The sequence below is a fragment of the Centropristis striata genome, chromosome 4 (genome assembly GCF_030273125.1).
Source record: "Centropristis striata isolate RG_2023a ecotype Rhode Island chromosome 4, C.striata_1.0, whole genome shotgun sequence".
Classification (NCBI taxonomy): Eukaryota; Metazoa; Chordata; class Actinopteri; order Perciformes; family Serranidae; genus Centropristis; species Centropristis striata.
The window spans coordinates 13,778,666-13,795,911 of NC_081520.1; the positions used below are offsets into that span (position 1 = coordinate 13,778,666).

The 17,246-nt window shown below is 39.4% G+C and overlaps 1 protein-coding gene across 1 annotated transcript in view; it reads left to right on the forward strand.

Annotated features, from left to right (window-relative positions):
• Positions 1 to 17,246, forward strand: part of frem2b (FRAS1 related extracellular matrix 2b) — a 53,245-nt gene that overhangs the window by 20,905 nt on the left and 15,094 nt on the right. The window contains exons 3-6 of the mRNA XM_059330611.1: positions 3,302 to 3,448; positions 6,882 to 7,112; positions 9,113 to 9,238; positions 9,727 to 9,978. Coding sequence (XP_059186594.1) covers positions 3,302 to 3,448; positions 6,882 to 7,112; positions 9,113 to 9,238; positions 9,727 to 9,978 — 756 coding nt within the window. The remainder of the gene's footprint in view (positions 1 to 3,301; positions 3,449 to 6,881; positions 7,113 to 9,112; positions 9,239 to 9,726; positions 9,979 to 17,246) is intronic.

Sequence of the window (17,246 nt, forward strand, 5' to 3'; positions counted from 1 at the left end):
AGCCACTGGCATTTGTAGGACTCCTGCTATTACCATATGATTTTAATGAGAATAGGAATTTTATATAGAAATACATTTAAACATAAATGGACTTTAGCTTATGTGATGTATTCACTGAACATGATGTATGTTTCTGCACTACACTGCACAGCAGTCCCGAGCAGAACACAGCACAGACCCGAACATAAGAAAAACTGATATTGTTCACTAAATTCTGTCTCACTGCTGTGAGTGCTGGTTAAAGATTAACTCTGGTGTTTTCCTTGGGGCCTCTTTGAAGTGGACTTACTCCAACCCCTGCTTATCTTAATTAGAAAGAAATCTGGAGGAGTGAAGTGGTCCTCTGGAAATGAGCACCTCCACTCCCCAGCTCCCTGAAGGCCACACTGCGGCTTTGCTGGGACTTTAAGGCCTCTTATACTCAATATTTGCTCATGTCATGGTTGGATTGTATGTAGTATAAACTGTGAACATGAGTTATTTTTTCTGAGATTTGAAAGTGCTGCTGGATGTATCCTCTTCAGATCTTGCCGGATATGTAAAATGAATAATTAATCAAGCCATTTTATGTTTGTGAATACTGTTGAAGGCAAACAGGTGTTTAACTTGATTTATCTTGAAAGGGAGAGCTGCTTCTTTGAGGATTAGCTTGACATGTAGGCTGTTTCTTCAATGCAGTGTAAATAACCAGGCAAAACGTAACTATTTAATTCTTTCATTATAATGTATGAGGTACTTTGGATAATTCCAACCGATAAATGGTTCTAAAATGTCCCTGCTTGAGTGTTTGATTGCAGAGAGATGATGTTGCATATCTTTTATACCCTCCATGCTGCTGCCATATTACAGCTATTACAAAGTCTATGCCAATGTATAAAGTCAGATAAATAGTCAAGACCTTCTCCATTTCCATTACCTCAGCGGAGGATGGTGTCCTTCACAACTCAGAGATCACACATGCAGTGTTTACCGGTTGCATGCGTGCGATGTGGCTGGCTTTAATCCAAATGGAGTAGGGAGGTCCTGTCATACACAGGTCGCCTGTCTCCAGAAGAATGATTTGGAACACACAGGAAGCACAAATCCTACACTGTGGTAGACCTCAAGAATGTATGAGTTGTAAAATGTATCACTTGAACCCTTTCATTAAAAAAAACAACATGTTTGCAAGTCTCTGCGGATATATTAGTAAGTCAACCCTTATATTTGCAGTATTTCTATGCAGTGTTGTACCTGAAAATGTGAAATGTTTTGGAACGCCAATCCAGGAACCTTTTTCCCTAACCATAAAGAAGTAGTTTTGTAGCATAACCCGAAAGAAACAGCAGACCTTCAACGAAACGTAACCGATCTTTTTCAATGATCAGTCATTTAACTGGCCCCTTCTCACCCAGTCTTATGGGAATCATAATCGGCAATGATGCCTGTGACATTCAAAATAAGGGGAGATTTAAAAAAAAAAAAAACTTATTTGGGATTAATTGACGGATGGGTTGTGCACATGAACAGTGACTTAAAGGCTGAGCAGGCAAACAGCAACACCAACTGTATGCATTGATTTTTTTTAAAATATACATATGAATAAAAGTTTCATAAGTTGAAAAATGTAGTGTGTGTTTCAGCTTTAAAGAAATTGATCTATATATATGTTGTAGTATATGTGATAAATCAGGGAAATGCTCAAAGTTTAGTAGTCGCCTGAAGAAAAAAAAACAGGTCCAATTTTCAACAGGGTAAACAAATTCTGTGTTCATGAGAATTTCATGAAATGTCTCATCCCATCTCTTTGGCTCAAGCTTCACAGTTCCTGCAGCCTTTTGTCCCAATTTCAGCTTGGCATTGGCATCTCCAAGTCCGTCTGAAGTTTTCTCTGATCTGGAACTATAAGTTCAAGGAACATCATCATCTGTCTTATGTATTTTTTTTATTTTTTATAAAGCCCATTATTGCAGTTAACCAACCGCAAAGACAAATTATGGAAAGGGATGTTTCCTTAGTATCTTACTACATTCTTAGTTGTCACAACTTTAAGTCCTCTATCTGGTAGAAAACATCAAAATACCTCCATGTGTTCATTATGTTCATTAACTTCATTCAACTAAGTGATTTGCATGACTTGTAGGTTTTATGAGAAGGGGAAAGCACTTTGGGCTCCCGCCGTCCTTGTGCGTCACACTGACTTTGTCCTTTTGTCCCTAGTTATGGCACAATATTGTCAAAAGGCATCAGTGTCTTGGCATTAAGACCCAATTTTAACTCTGTGTGAGGAAGTATGTCCACTATTAGGCCAAAGGAAAAAGCTTCGAACAGTGCAGAGAACATTCCGCTTGTGCACACACACTCACACATAAACTCGTAAATGCATTCACCCTCACACATAATAAAACACCCAGGGTGAATGTGTATAGGTCTCACCGTGCCTATTGAGAAAGGAAATGGACACAGCGGAGCGGTCAGCTGGACGTAACAGATTTACTGACTATAACGACAGGGGATGGGGCGGGGTAGAGACTCTCAGTCGTGCCTAACACAAACAACAGCAACACTCTAAAAGCTCCGAACAATGTCCCTGCACCCTCCTGGCAGTTTCACTTTTTTTCCACCACTTTCACCACTGCCAGATATTTAGAGGCTCAGTCATCTGCATCTCACCATTCTGATCGAGTACAGCAGCAGGCATCAGCTCTGACTATGCGGTGTGGTGGATGCATGCTGATTTTCAGGACTCAGTGGATGTTTATTTAGACGGTGCTCCAGAAATTAAAATTTTGGTGTGGTTGTATGAGTCAGTGTGTGTTTGTGTGTGCTTGTGTACCTGTGTGTGTGTGTTTGATGCCTGTGTATGTGGCTCTACTTTGAGTCTTTATGGTCAAATGGTAGCAGTGATACCCTCCAGGACTGTAGCCTCTGCCTTTGAATCCAACTTCAAACGGCAAGGATAAAATAACCCAGTTCAGACAGGAAACAGACACCCTTTATCTAAATTAGAAATGAAGCAATTAGACGGCACAAACTTATTCCTTTTACATAAGTGCTGTGCATCCCTCATACCTCCCACTGAAGGTGGGCGAGGAGTCTCAAAGTCAAGTCCTAAAGGTAACCAAGAACTCATTCTAATAAGGGGTTTTGAAAATTCATGTGCCACCCCAGAAACACATACAGTACCTAGCTCCACACTTTGGATTTTTACATCCCAGTCAAGCTAAATTCTGACTTTTCTACTACATTTTCCCTTGCCTTGTGATGAGATCTGAGCCTTTTTTTAACTTTATTTAACTTAATCAATTGTATTTATTTGCAGGAGGGAATCAACTGAAGAACCAGCAGTTCCGTTTGAACTGGGCTTGGATCTCTTTAGAGAAGGAACACTACGTGGTTGATGAAGATGTCAAGTTCCTGGAAGTGGTGCTGAAACGTCGGGGCTACCTGGGGGAGACTTCATTCGTTAGTAAGCAGACACTGCCTTTGATCTGTCTTTAAATCACTTGTTATAATAATACTATTCAAGGCAATAATGTAAAAAAAATTATGATTGATTGATTGATTGATCAGTATTAATAAAGTAAAAATGCAATATATATATATATATATATAAAGAAAATATATATGAAATTAATTAAATAGATAATACAAAATAAGAGGAAGAAGTGGAAGTTCCATGAGATACTAGTCAGGTAATGTTTACTGACTATCTATTTGGTTGAAATAACGTGCCAGAGGGTTAGGGTTAGACTACATATTGAAAGACAAGCCCCCACAGCATACAGACACAACTACAATCACACACATTGATATATTTTAGGACATCTCTTAAGCTGGACCTGACACTATTTAGGGTCAGACAGGTCATGACCTTTATATTTACGTTCCAATCACACAATAGCACAGGACAATCCCTCAGGGACTACATGTGCACATGAGAAAGGTCACCCAAAGTTGGCGGCCATGGATAGGTGCCATTCTAAATGTTAGTTGAAGAAATTTACTGGCTGGAACTAAACAGACAATAACTGTTAACATTGTTAAAAAAACAAGCTGCTGTAAGCATTTATGAGTGGCAGGAATTCTTACTACTAAGGCACCATTGGCCTTCTTTAGTGCTGCCATTTATTCTGTCCATAAAAAGGTGTGATTAAAATGGCCTGATGTTAAAGGTCAAATCCCACAGGATCCTTCGCTCTACTGTCGTCTGTATCTTTGTATGCCTCAGGGCATCAGAGTAATAAACCATCTCTGAGGTAATGTGCAAATTTTGCTGACCTTTATAGTGCCTCACACTGCACACAGTATATCTGTACCATCTCTGCCACTCAGTGAATTACATCTAAAGCCAGATCATCGCGCTTTACAGAAATACAAGCAGATACAGATGATAATAATACGCAGTGAGAAGTAAATAACTGTGATAACAAGAATACACTTATATGATGTTCAACATATTTATAATGTACAACAACAAAAGCAACTGAAATGTCTGTGTGATGACTCCACAGTGATGTATTTGCAAATTAATATTAAACAACAAAATATTATATCTTGTATCTTGGGCAAACAATCATATAATTGTCCTTTGTTTGGATTTTCTGGAGCAATGCTACTGGTTTATTAATGGTTGCATTATAAATTAAAGAAGCGCTACTTTGAACTTTGGATGCACTCAGTGTTCAGTGCCCAGAGAAAACATGGCCAGCATTTTTATAATGTCCAAAATTACTGCCGTGTGCTTTCAAGTCCAAACTATAGCTTTCATATTGCAGTTTTCTTATGATTGAGGCAGCATGAAGGGGAATGATAATGGATGAGAGGGGATTATGTACCTCTCCATGCCGGTGATGGAAAGCACACAAAGGAAGCTGCAATTTAATTTTTTAAGTCAACTTTTCTAAATGCATAAGTGGTGAAAGCTTTTATGTTGTCCATTTCTCATTACTATAAGTGAGTACATGTTTACATCCTCTGGCATTGATTTTTTTTTTATCATACACAACTCTGTTTTTATCTTTCAGACTTATTAAATGGCCTTGGAAATATATATTTTTCAGCTTCTAGCCAAGAAAAACATTTGCAAACCTAACTTAAAGATTGAAAGTGTTTTTGGTGTGCTATTACATTACATTAGATGTCTAGTTGTCTGTCAAAGCTTTTTCAAAGTCTTTTTCTGCCATGTTTTGAATTTAACATTAGTATATTTAAATCTTCAAAAAGCAACACTTAAATAATTAACTATTTTATGTAGCGAGAAACCAATACCCAAAAATAATTATTTAAGACAGCTTATTTTATCATACATTCTTCAAAAAGATTTCTGCAGAAAATCCCCTGCAGGTATACAACTAACAACCAAAATCTTGTCTCAAGGTAAAGATAAAAAGAAAAAGAAATAAAACAAGAGCATTCATTACTTCTTCACAGCAGTCATTTGGAGTTCTCATCTTCTTCTGCTGCTTTGAGGACAGGAGAGCAAAAGCAGCAAACTATTTTGATGAAGCAGCATAAACAGGGCAACAGAGCAGCCTGACAATTCAAGCCACCCATCTGCCTCAGTGTAGGGATGAGAAAGTGACTGATCCCAGGCCAGTACCTTCTCATGAAGAGAGGGAATATCTCTTATTTTCCAGGCCTGCCTGAATGAACACTGATCAGAGGAGCCCACTGATGGGCGACTGCTTCACTGGTCAATGTGCACAGTGCAGGTGTCACTGTTTGGAGGCTACAGCGTGCCCACCTTCTGCGAAGCCTCAGAGTGACTGCTGCGATCAGGGCCAGCCAATCCAGGCATTGTGTAGGAGATAGACTTAGGAGCATATCATACTCCCCTCTCTTAGCTACTCTTTGAAGACTGCTGATTTTTCAAGCTCCATTGAGCTTGACCATTTTATCTCAGCACATATGTGCAGGGGCCTTTTCTTTCTGTCTGTACTTGCATATCAAAGCCCACTTTTTATTTTCATCAAAGAACAGAATGGTAATTTTCTTAAAAGCCCAAACTCATGCATTTCTCAATCTGTGGTCTTTTGAAGATCTAGTGTGGAGTCCTAATGTGTTATTTCAGTTTTCCCTCTTTTCTTTCTTCCTTTCTAAGTTGTGCACAAACAGGATTTTCTTTAAAGGTTGCCGTTACTCATACTCACACGAGTGCTTCAGTTATCCAGTAATTTCTTGTTTTTTACATTTATGGAAGCCTACAGAATTGCCTTGGGGTGAGCAGGCATGCTTTTTCTATTTACTGCCAGACCCCTGCTGCTTGTTGTGTGGCCAGTTAGCAAAGACAATGGAGAGACTGTGTGACATTTTACCGGCTTCAGTGCTCCTGCTCAACAGGAATCCTGCCAGTGTCACAACTATAGTGACTATAGGCCCCATCAAACAGCTCACATGCTGAAGGTCAGACAACACAAGTCAGCCTCAAACCACTGCTGCTGAGACCAGGCTGACATGAGGGGTAATTGGCTTTACTCCCACCATGGCAATGTAAAGCACTGGGGGTGGGAAACTGCATCCAGAAAGATAGGCAGATATTGTCAGGTTAGATCGACAGGGACGTGACATTTTCCTGATTTTAGATGAGATGGAAAAAAAGCAGTTACATTTTATCTTTTATTTAATGGAAAATATCTGTATAGCTATGACCATCCACAGTCACACATATATCCGGATTCACAGACATTTAGAATAATTCTTCACCCTTGAAATTATCATTTGTTTATCAGTTACTGACAATGTCACCTTGAATTTAAAAAAATGATACAAATGATCATACTAAGGGTGAAGTATTCCTTTAATAGTTGCTGGTACCAAATCATCTCTGATGTATATTTTCACAGGTTTAGCAGCTGTTACCTATTTATGAAGATAACCAATATTTCCATGTCCTTCCCAAGGTATAGGCACAAAGGATGGCACTGCAGTGAAGGACAAAGATTTCCGGGGGAAATCTCAGAAACAGGTGCAGTTCAACCCGGGCCAGACCACAGCCACCTGGAAGGTCCGGATCCTGTCAGATAGCGAGTATGAAGTGTCAGAGACCTTCCAGATCGTCCTGTCTGAGCCTGTGATGGCAGCCCTTGAATTTCCAGAGATTGCTACTGTGGAGATCCTGGACCCTGATGATGGTCAGTAATGATACATGTTTACATTTAATTATCTTGCTTAAAATGTTGATTGTTATGAGTTTTAGTGAGATTAAACAAGTTTCTTTTTTAAGATCTAGAACCCAAAGCAAGCCTTAGCCTTATTGGATTTTGTTGCCTAACAATACAACACAATGTGTGAGTTTGACAACAGAATCTTTTCCAGCTGTTTGAAAAACATGAAAATCAATAAAGAAAGAGAAGACTAGTCATCAAAATAGGCTACAAGTCTGTGTAAGAGTATCTAAGGTGGACATTTCAAGCAGCAGAGCTTTTAGTTTTTCTAAGATTTTTTTGCCCTCATCTCAGCTGTATTCTTGTGTTGGGGAAATGCTTCTGTCCATCTGCCTACAAAATTAATTCACTTGAAAACTGGATGCTGAGAGGAACTAACAACATCCTGAACCCAACTTGATTATGGAAATGGCTAATGAGTAAAAAGCAAACCACATTTATGGGCAGCATTTTCTTTCCACAAGTGTAAATAAACAAGGTCAAAAGGATATATGGAGATAACCACGCTGGGCTGCCTTGCATCTGAAATGAGCTCTATGAGAAAAGATGAACAGTGCTTCTGAAAACAGCTTGACTGTGATAGAGCTGAGATAGAGAACTGCATCGTATAAATATGGATAATGCTCCTCCTCATCCCATAGGGCTTTGCTGGGTGAAAGGGAGGAATTTGCTGTCAACAATGTATGCTAATTACCATGTTTAGTTGGAACTTTGTTTCACAAAACATCAGTCTCTGGAGGGCAATCAAGAAAACTGGCAGCAATCTCTCTGCAATCTCTCTGATTTTTTTTAATGCCTTTTCTTATTTCTTTAACGGAAATTGTCTTTCTACAGTCATATAGCCATTATCATATCATTATACTGTTTATGGTTTTAGGTTTGTATTTTGGCCTCTCAAGGTCAAATAAACTCTGACGGCTCATAAAAATGTATTTTGTGTTTCTTTTCACTGAGAGCAGAAAAATGGAATAGCCCAGGGGCTGTCACCATGAAACTGTGAAAAATAAATTATTTCACAACAGACAGACTAAAGTGGCTCAGACTGAATACAGCTTAGTGTTTGAAACAAGAAGGGAAAAGTGGCCACATCATCCCCTGCAATTGTTTGCATGGTCCTCGATGGGAAAGGACAGGTCAAGATCTGTTGACTTCCAGCACCTTGTTAATGTGCATGACCGCAATGCTCGCTGAGAGGGAGACAAAGCCTCTGTCTGAGCTCTGTGGATTTCATGGCTGAAATGTTGCAAACTCATTGCCTTCCTGATTGTCATATGCAGCTCAGAGAAGAAGTGAGACAAAGAGATGGAGAGCTGCCAGTAAAACTGTTGAGCACAAAAAAACAAAACAAATTGTTTTACATGTCTCTGCCTGCTAACACAATTAACACATCTATTTATTCTAGCCAATTTATGTGGACAAGTAACAATAGACTTCTTAAACAAAAGAGATGCAGATTTGTACAAATAGTTTTAATTCTCTAAAGGATTGCTCACTCTTCTCCTAAACAGCATTATCTTGCAGATAACACATCCACGTCTCTCTGTGTTATTCTATTTATCACTGTTAGCCGACTTTGAGTTGGAATATTTGCAGCAGATAAACAAATTGTAGATTGTGGGTTTTGATTAAACATGACAGAAACACCATCAGCAGAGCTGTAATGGGAGCTGTCATTGGCCCCAGTGTGTAAGCTGTAAGCCTGCATATTAAAAGTTATTGATGCACATAATGTCATATATGATTTGATGGTTTGAAGCGTCTTCCTTTTCTTCGCCTCCGATCATTCAGTTCAATTCACTTGACATTCAATTTATCACATTCAATTTACCAGAAAACCCATCATACACAAGTGAATTCCACATACCAAATGGGAGATAAGATCTAACATAAAGGTTTTCCACTCCAATAATATTAAAACACTATTTCAAAGTAATAATCTGATATGTGTTGATTTTTCTCATATTTAGAGTCAACGGTGTTCATACCCTCAGCTACATACAACATAGAGGAGGACATTGGTGAGCTGCTTATTCCAGTGCACAGAAGTGGAGATGTCAGTCAGGAGCTCATGGTCATCTGCTACACTCAGCAAGGTAACACAGGAACTATGTGTTGAAATTTAAGTGGTTAACCTTTTTTCAGGAATAGATTTGTTGATTTAGGTGACGAGCAATTTTTCTTTAGTAAAAAATGTTGCTCTTAAACTAAGGTTGCTCTGAACAAGTTACGATTTTAACATACAGTACAGTTCTTATGTGTTCCATCATAGTTTTGATGTCTTTAATGTAAATCTATAATGGCGAAGATTTAATAAAAATGAAGAAAATCATTGAATGAGAAGGTGTGTCCAAACTTTTGACTGGTACTGTACATTAAACAAAAGTAAGTGAATAACTGGGTTAAGATTGAATTTTATCACTCTGAAGTAGAATTTCAGTGATGCATGTGTACATTGTTCATGAAAAAGCTATTTCAGCGATAAAAAAAACAAACAAATCAGAATTATGTATTGATTTATATTTAAAAGCACAAACTGTATTGGGGCAGTTTGGATCATTAACTCTGTTTTCTGTCCATTCAGTTTCGGCCACAGGCACCATCCCCACCACAGTGCTGTCCTACTCTGATTACATCTCCAGGCCCGAGGACCATCACAGCATCCTGCGCTTCGACAAGGGAGAGATGGAGAAATCCTGCCGGGTTGTGATTATTGATGACTCCCTGTATGAAGATGAGGAGAGCTTCAATGTCACCCTCAGCATGCCCATGGGGGGCCGTCTGGGCACAGAGTTCCCTGCAGCTAGAATCATAATCGTACCCGATATGGAAGACGGTAAGATGACATTTCACTGATCATAAGTGTGAAATGGAATGAAATACAGTGTCAGTAAGTCTGAGCAGGTACAAGAACATAAATGGCCTTGATTATATATTATTATATATAATATCATATATTTTTGTGCTTTTTCACTTTTAAACATTTGTCAGTTCTGAATGAAGCCTCAAGAAAGGACATTATGAATCAGTTTCTTGGCTCGAAGGGCTTTTATCTGGTTTGTGATGTAGTTTGAGATGTTACTGTATTTGTGCAATCTCTTATTTTACACGTATAGTTTATATGCAATGGATAAATAATTTGACAAAAGCTGAAAAATTGTCTTGAAAAAGTTTCGAAAGTGCAATATTTTTTGCTGAATTGATCCAAAGAGAGAAATTCAAACAGTTAGGCAGGTCGGCAGACACACTGCGAATCTGTGGTGTGCATGTGAAACATGTGTTTGAATTTTTCTGTGTGTTTGTGCTTGTCTGACAACGTCTCGGAGAGAAAGCGTTTGAGTGTGCGAGGCTCCTTCCTGGAGGCAAAGCCTTTATCTCATATCTGCAGGCTCAGACTGGAGGGCTGATAGTCTCCCATATCTTCCTGACGCCTCTTTGTTCCCCAACACCTGACGGCCATTCCTCAGTTCCCTATCGCTCTGACGATCTCCGGAAGAAAACTTCACTGCTGTGAAGTCAAGACTCTGTGATCGCAGGCAGGCAACACTAGGGCTGAAAAAGCCGGCATGATTGCAAAACCATCTTTTATTGCCTTGAATAAAAACCCATTTGAAGCTACAAAATTGGGGTGATGATGCAATATTCAATTCAGCATTCCGTTATCTAATTGCTTGGTTTAAGCAGTCAGAAAATCATGACCATTGGGAAATGAGTAATATTTTGCATATAATTAAAGTAAGTTAGCTTCATTGAGATTTATCTTTTCCAACTGCTGAAATTACTCGAAATTAGACTCTTCCTGCAGGAGACCCTCCCCTTTCATAATACTGTACATGCTGCTGAAGCGTCATAGAATTGAATGGGTATTGTAAAAATGTCATGATTTGAGCACAGCACCGATGCAGCTGATGGTCTAACCTGAACCGAAACATTGTTGTGATGGTGATGATCGCACCTTTCCCCTCAACATAACTGCTGAAATAATCAGATTATATAATGAAAACCTCCAGTGCTTTAGCAAAACAGACATATCATTTCCCCTCCTAAGAAATGTGCTCACACATCTGATAGTTTCTTTTTATATCATAGCCAAAATCAGAGCTACGGATGTGAATCATTCGTCCATGAACTTATACTAAGGAGGTCTTGTCTTCGAGGCTTCTGTAGCAGCAGTTTTCAGACTGTGTAACAGGTTATTCTCCTTTTCAATTCCTGTGGGACTTAAGGCAGACAGACTTCAAGTGGATTTGACCTGCTTGAGGAAGGAGGAGGTTACGTGGTTGGAATTTGTTCGTACTGTAGCACCGTTTGCTGTAACCTGAGAGTGAGTACAGGGCCTTTCGACCTCCGCTGTTTCTGGGTATTGACTCCAGACTGCCAAAGCAGCTGCTGAGACACACAAGTTTTTAATAGGATGTACAACAGTCAGTCCTTACGGCTTTCAGCCTGCTTCTCAAAGCAGTGTTTTATCACTGCAGCTATTCCACAGTGTCACACTCTTTATGGATGGCTGTGACTCACAGTGCAAGTCATGCATGTCTTTAAATTTGCTAGGCAGCTCATTGATCGAAGACATTATTGATTAATGTCTTACTATGATTGTCTGACTTCATAGGGTTGCCTGCCATTTACATTTAGGATGAAGGTCAAGGTTGTTTGAGAAACAGGTATGGTGACAAATAAAGCACATGCATATTAGGAAGTTCTAGATAAGATAAGCCAATCTGCTGATTTCTTAGCAAGTGGTCTTATAAGAACAAAAACAAAGGGTTAATGGTTTAACAACTTATCCCTGTAGTGGGGCACAGTTTCCTGTTACTGACAAATAGCATCTTCATAGTCATGTATTACTGCTTTTTCATAGTGTTGGAAGGCAAAATATTTTATGATTGTCCCTGGTTTATAGAGAGTCAGCCAGTGTGCAACTGTTATGAACAATGACTTGCAGGGGTAATCCGATTTTTGTACCTTGAAAAGTAAATTTGTTATAAAATATACTAAGAAATGTTCTTGTTCTACACATTTGAGACTTCCTGGCATGACTTTGCCTACATTAAAGGTCCTCAGTGTATTATCATACAGAAACAGGAGAAAAGGAGGCTCGGTGCATTATAGGATTAACTTGACTCTGACTGACAACCAGCATAAACAGACTGTACTCAGGTTTATTTCTGCTTTATCTGTAATCATGTTTTCTTTGCCTCTGGCTTTGTCAGGGTGGCTGAGTGACAATCAAAATCTCCTTATGCATATCAGTTGTCGAAACACCAAACTCACAAGGGTGCCCCATACAGCATGATTATATGAGCCAGACTATAGCCTCCTTTTGTGGAAACATCCTTTGTGTGTGTTTTGTTTGTATTCTCAAATTGTGATTCTTACTGTTGTCAAGAATTTCAGTGTGACGTTGAGAAAAACAGTGCCTGGAGCCTTTGTCCGACAACTTGGCTCCTTATTATAACGACGAGTACCTGGCATTAGTTTGACTGCCTGAACACATACACAGGAAGACACATACACACAATATGTGTAAAAGTTTGCACAGCAACACCTCCAAACTATAATGTGAATTAGGTGCTGGAGGTGTTTACGTTCCTGCTACCACTGAATAATTGGAACGTGCAGAGTGGGAGAAATAAGGTGGTTCCTTCATATCTCCCTGAAGGAGGTGATAATGAAATGGCTGGAGTACTGATGGTGAGCTAAATGGTAAATAGCTCTGAGGCAAGCAGAACAAGACCAATCTCCTGTTTGGAAGAATAGAAAGACAGCAGAAGACTCATTAAATTAAGCCATCCTGGCTTGGTTTTAAATTTAAGTACACGCTCCAGGTTTGTTCCCTACCTGCACTCCAGTAAAGAATGGGGTGGAGGCAAATGGGGGCAGCACATCCTTCTTTGTCATCCCTCTTGCAGCAGTAGCTGTCCAGTGGGTGTACATAGGAGGAAGGAGTCAGTGCCTGGTCGAGCACCTGTCCCTGCCAGTGAGAGGTCTATGTCTGGGCTCCCCAGGAGGGCTTCGGCTGCTACACCAGGCTGTGGGCTCTTAGAAGCACACACTACTGATATCAGCAAATATGCATGTCAGCAATATGTCTTCTTTTAAACCCAGGAAACCAGAGAAGCACAATATGATGAAATTAGAAGCCATGCACTCCCTGCTCCGTGCAAACACAGTCTTGGCCACCTACATAGGTACAAGCACGTGCAAGAAACCACACAGTGCAGTAGGAGGTGGAGCTCATAATGTCTGCCAAGTGTCTGATGTTAATCTGACAATTTACGGGAATCTAATGTTTATAGCCTCTACAATTAAATGAGTCGAAGTTTACCAAAATAATAACTAGTTTTGGAGAAACTGTGCCATGGAAGAGCAGGGAGGTTTTCTTTCCAACCAAAACATTAATTTCACTAATTAGCACACCTTCACCCGCAGAGAGAGAGAGAGAGCAATTAAAATTTGCTTTGTTTGAAATGGAAACCACTAGGCTCTAACGTGGCACAGGAATTGATATTTCAGCCTCTGAAAGAACTTTGGCAGTAACTTATCTCAGACAGAAAGTATAACCAAAACTCAAGAAAATGCTCCTGGGTGGTCTCCACACTTTTTCCAATTTGGGTCTACAGGCAATTCATCCATAACAAATAATTTAGTAGATTGGATAAATGTACTACATTTACTTACTTTCCCCCTTTGTAAAAAATAGTTGAATACCTGATCTCCATTTATCCAACAGCCATTTATTGTGACTTTAATTACATACCATATGTTAATCCTTAGAAGTGCAGTCATAAAATTAGGAGCATGTTCAATCACTTCTGCCTGCATTGCCAGTATTTTGTGAAAATAATGAAGAAAACCATTTCAAATTAAAATAGTGGTTCAGAAATATCAAACATGGCTAATACAGATACTGAAAAATAATTACTTTATCACATTGATGAAGATGCCTGTAAATCATACACTGCCAAATAAGTTTTTCTCATTGATTCTTATGACTGTTAACAGCATGTTACTTGTGGGCATCAAGGTAGTGTAAAGTTATAATATTTGCTCACAGTCACAGAGATCCATGCTGGTTTGGTTCCCTACAGCTGTGCTTCTAGCCTGTTCAGACACACAACTAACACAATTGTCAGTCTGCAAAGGTCATGAGGAATCATTGTATGCTTGCTGCACTTTCGATCCATGGACTCATGCTGGTGCTGCTCTGTGTTCGGGGTGAGGGGGTGGGCAAAGCTAAACTACTAATGGGGAAATGCCTCGAACCTCAATGGATCTGAAATCATCACGTCCTATTTGTTACCATTTTTTCAATCAATTGAATTAATCAAAAATGAGTTTGAAAATATGCAACACTACACCAGTATGAACTGACCATACACAATGCACAGAGATTGAGACGGGTAATTTAGCTTTGGGCCCACAAACAGGTGAATCCAGTCATGCTATCAGAGGAGGCACATGAAAGTGTAGACACTTCAATGTAGAAGTCACTAATGCCAGAGACAACTAAAGTGGAGAAGGAAATCTACCTAATGAGTGGTGCAGCCAATTAAAGAGGAAAGAACAGAAGCCAAGCTTTCCAAATAAAAAGTAAGGGCAATCACAATATAAATGACAGTAGAAAAAATATTTTGAAGCCAACAGTAAACAAAAGGAGGTACAAATTGACATCATCAATAAAAACATGAAACGGAGTGTTGTAATTAGTAGGAAACTGTGGGCAAAAGGTTATAGCTGGTTGTTTTAAATTGCTAATAGAGATCTAAACACACAGCCTAATAGCCTTTCACACTCTCGTTACTGTTTTCTCAATACGTTACGCACACACTGGTGCATCTAATGCATACGCTGCTATGGAGCTGCTGCTTAAAAATATTTTTTTGCAAAGGTTATTGCACATTTTTTACAACAGGGTTATAAATTATGTTGTCTTTTTTTCTGTATAAAAAGGTAAATCTTCTGGCAACTTGGCATGTAAGATTGTAAAGTTTACAAGCTGTCCAAGCATTCTACAGTAGATGCATGGACAGCTGCTATCCTCAGAATACCTGCTATTTTCCCAGCGGCGACCATCTGCACATAAATGTCCACACCCTTACTGTTTCCACTCAGGCTTTTGGCTACCATGGGTTTGGAGAAACTTGTCTTTTCTTGCAGAGATAATTGCTGTTTGATATTGACTCTGCATCCGGGAAAATGTTTTGGTGGTTGGGGCTGTAAGACATGAGAATGCTTGTACAGCAGGACTCTACTCATGTATTTATAGTCTTGTGTCAGTTGCCTGTAAATTTTGCTCTGGTTCTGAAGGTATGATTATGAGCTATTTTAAAGATGGGCGGGTCATGTGCTTTTGCAGTATATCCTGGATGGGGATGAATCAAGGGGGAGCCCACACACCCTGTCATTATGTCTCACCTGGATTTCCATTCATTCTGATATAAACAGATGTCCAAAGTACTTAAGCAGAGAGGTGCTAACTTCAATCAACAGCCTTAAGACATTCCATTCAAAGCCTTCTTTGAAAATTCAAATGTTTCTCAGATTCAGCATTAGCGTCAAAGTTTTAGATGATTCTGTATTAAGTATGGAGTTGCTTTTGCATGCTTTGGCTGTTTGAGAGAGATTTGTAGAGCACACAGTGGGCAGAGGAGCATTTGCCAGGGCTCAATTGAATCTCACCATTAGAGAAGCCACTTAGCGCTGTGGGAATGTCATGCAAAGTTCAAGTGGAATCAAGCAGTCAGTGGGAGTGTAACAGTCCCCTTAGGGATGCATGTGCCTCTCCTTGTGCCGCTTATTTTATTTTATGTTCACACATATTCAACAGTAAAGATATTCCCTTTGTTTGGCATCGTTATTCTGGCATATCGCACAATAAATTAACTGGCATAATGACTATACGCAAGGTGCTCTTATTTCTGACTTATGTTTCGCATATTTTTTTCTAGCAAGAAGGAAACAGTTGATAAGTAACTATTAATGACAATAATGAATGCCATATAATAACTATATGGAAAAAAAAATCAAATCGTATAACAGTTAAATTTGTTTTTTTGAATAATAGAAAGTTAATACACCTTACATAATAGGTAGCGCTAAATCTGGATCTCGACTTAAATCCAGGTAACCTTAGATGTATTGAGTGGCGTAAAAAGCTGTTGCTGGCTGGGCTGACGGAGCCCAGGAGCCAGTGGTTTACCTTTCAGTTAATGGGCCGTAGCTCTTTGAAGCTCACTGTTTGTCTGCTTCACAAACCTTATCTGATTACTGGACTAGTACAACAGGGCCCGAGTTCCTGGCTGCCAACCTCAGGCTAGTAGATCTGATTACTCCTCCTGTTGGGGACCCAGTGCAGGCAGCCAAAACCATCTTTGTTTGGTTTCTCTGTGGGGAGAAATTCTGGCAGCTGCAAGCCTCTTGATGCAGCACTCATTGTCCTGGCTGCGCTCACAGGACAGATTAAAACATAAAAGTTTTCTGTCCTCTGCTTGCTCTGAGGGGAAATATTATTATTTCAACCACAGAGATGGCTCCTCTGAGAACCACAAATCCCAAGGCTTTGCCTAAAAAGACTATTTCCCTTTAGAACGTGTCTTATCTTGTTCATTTAGAAATGTTACTGCCAAAGCAGACTGCAACAAAATATGCATTATGATCTGAGACTCAGATTACTTGAAAGAATAATGATATAGTGAAACATAATAAACACATTTTCTTGATCAGTAATTATGCCTGGCAGCAATGTTGACAGGGAATCTCTTTTTTCCGCGCTCTTGTATTTTGGTTTCATTAGATAACATAATCATCACACAGTATGGATTTTTTTTTGTTCAAAGAATTTATCTTTCAGTTCCACATCCCCACCCTCCTTTCTGCCTCATACCGTGTGATGAGAAACAGCTAAGTATCGTTTGGTAGGTGCAGAGTTTCATTGTCATGGAAACCACAACACTGCCCATGGCCATCGCCATTCACTTAATTTATTCATTATTTGGTCACAGTTGCTTTCAAAAGCACAAGCATTTTCCTGCTCAGTAGTGGCTTGTTCCTATTAGTCATCATAACAATTATGTATTTGATCCACTATGAGAATGTATG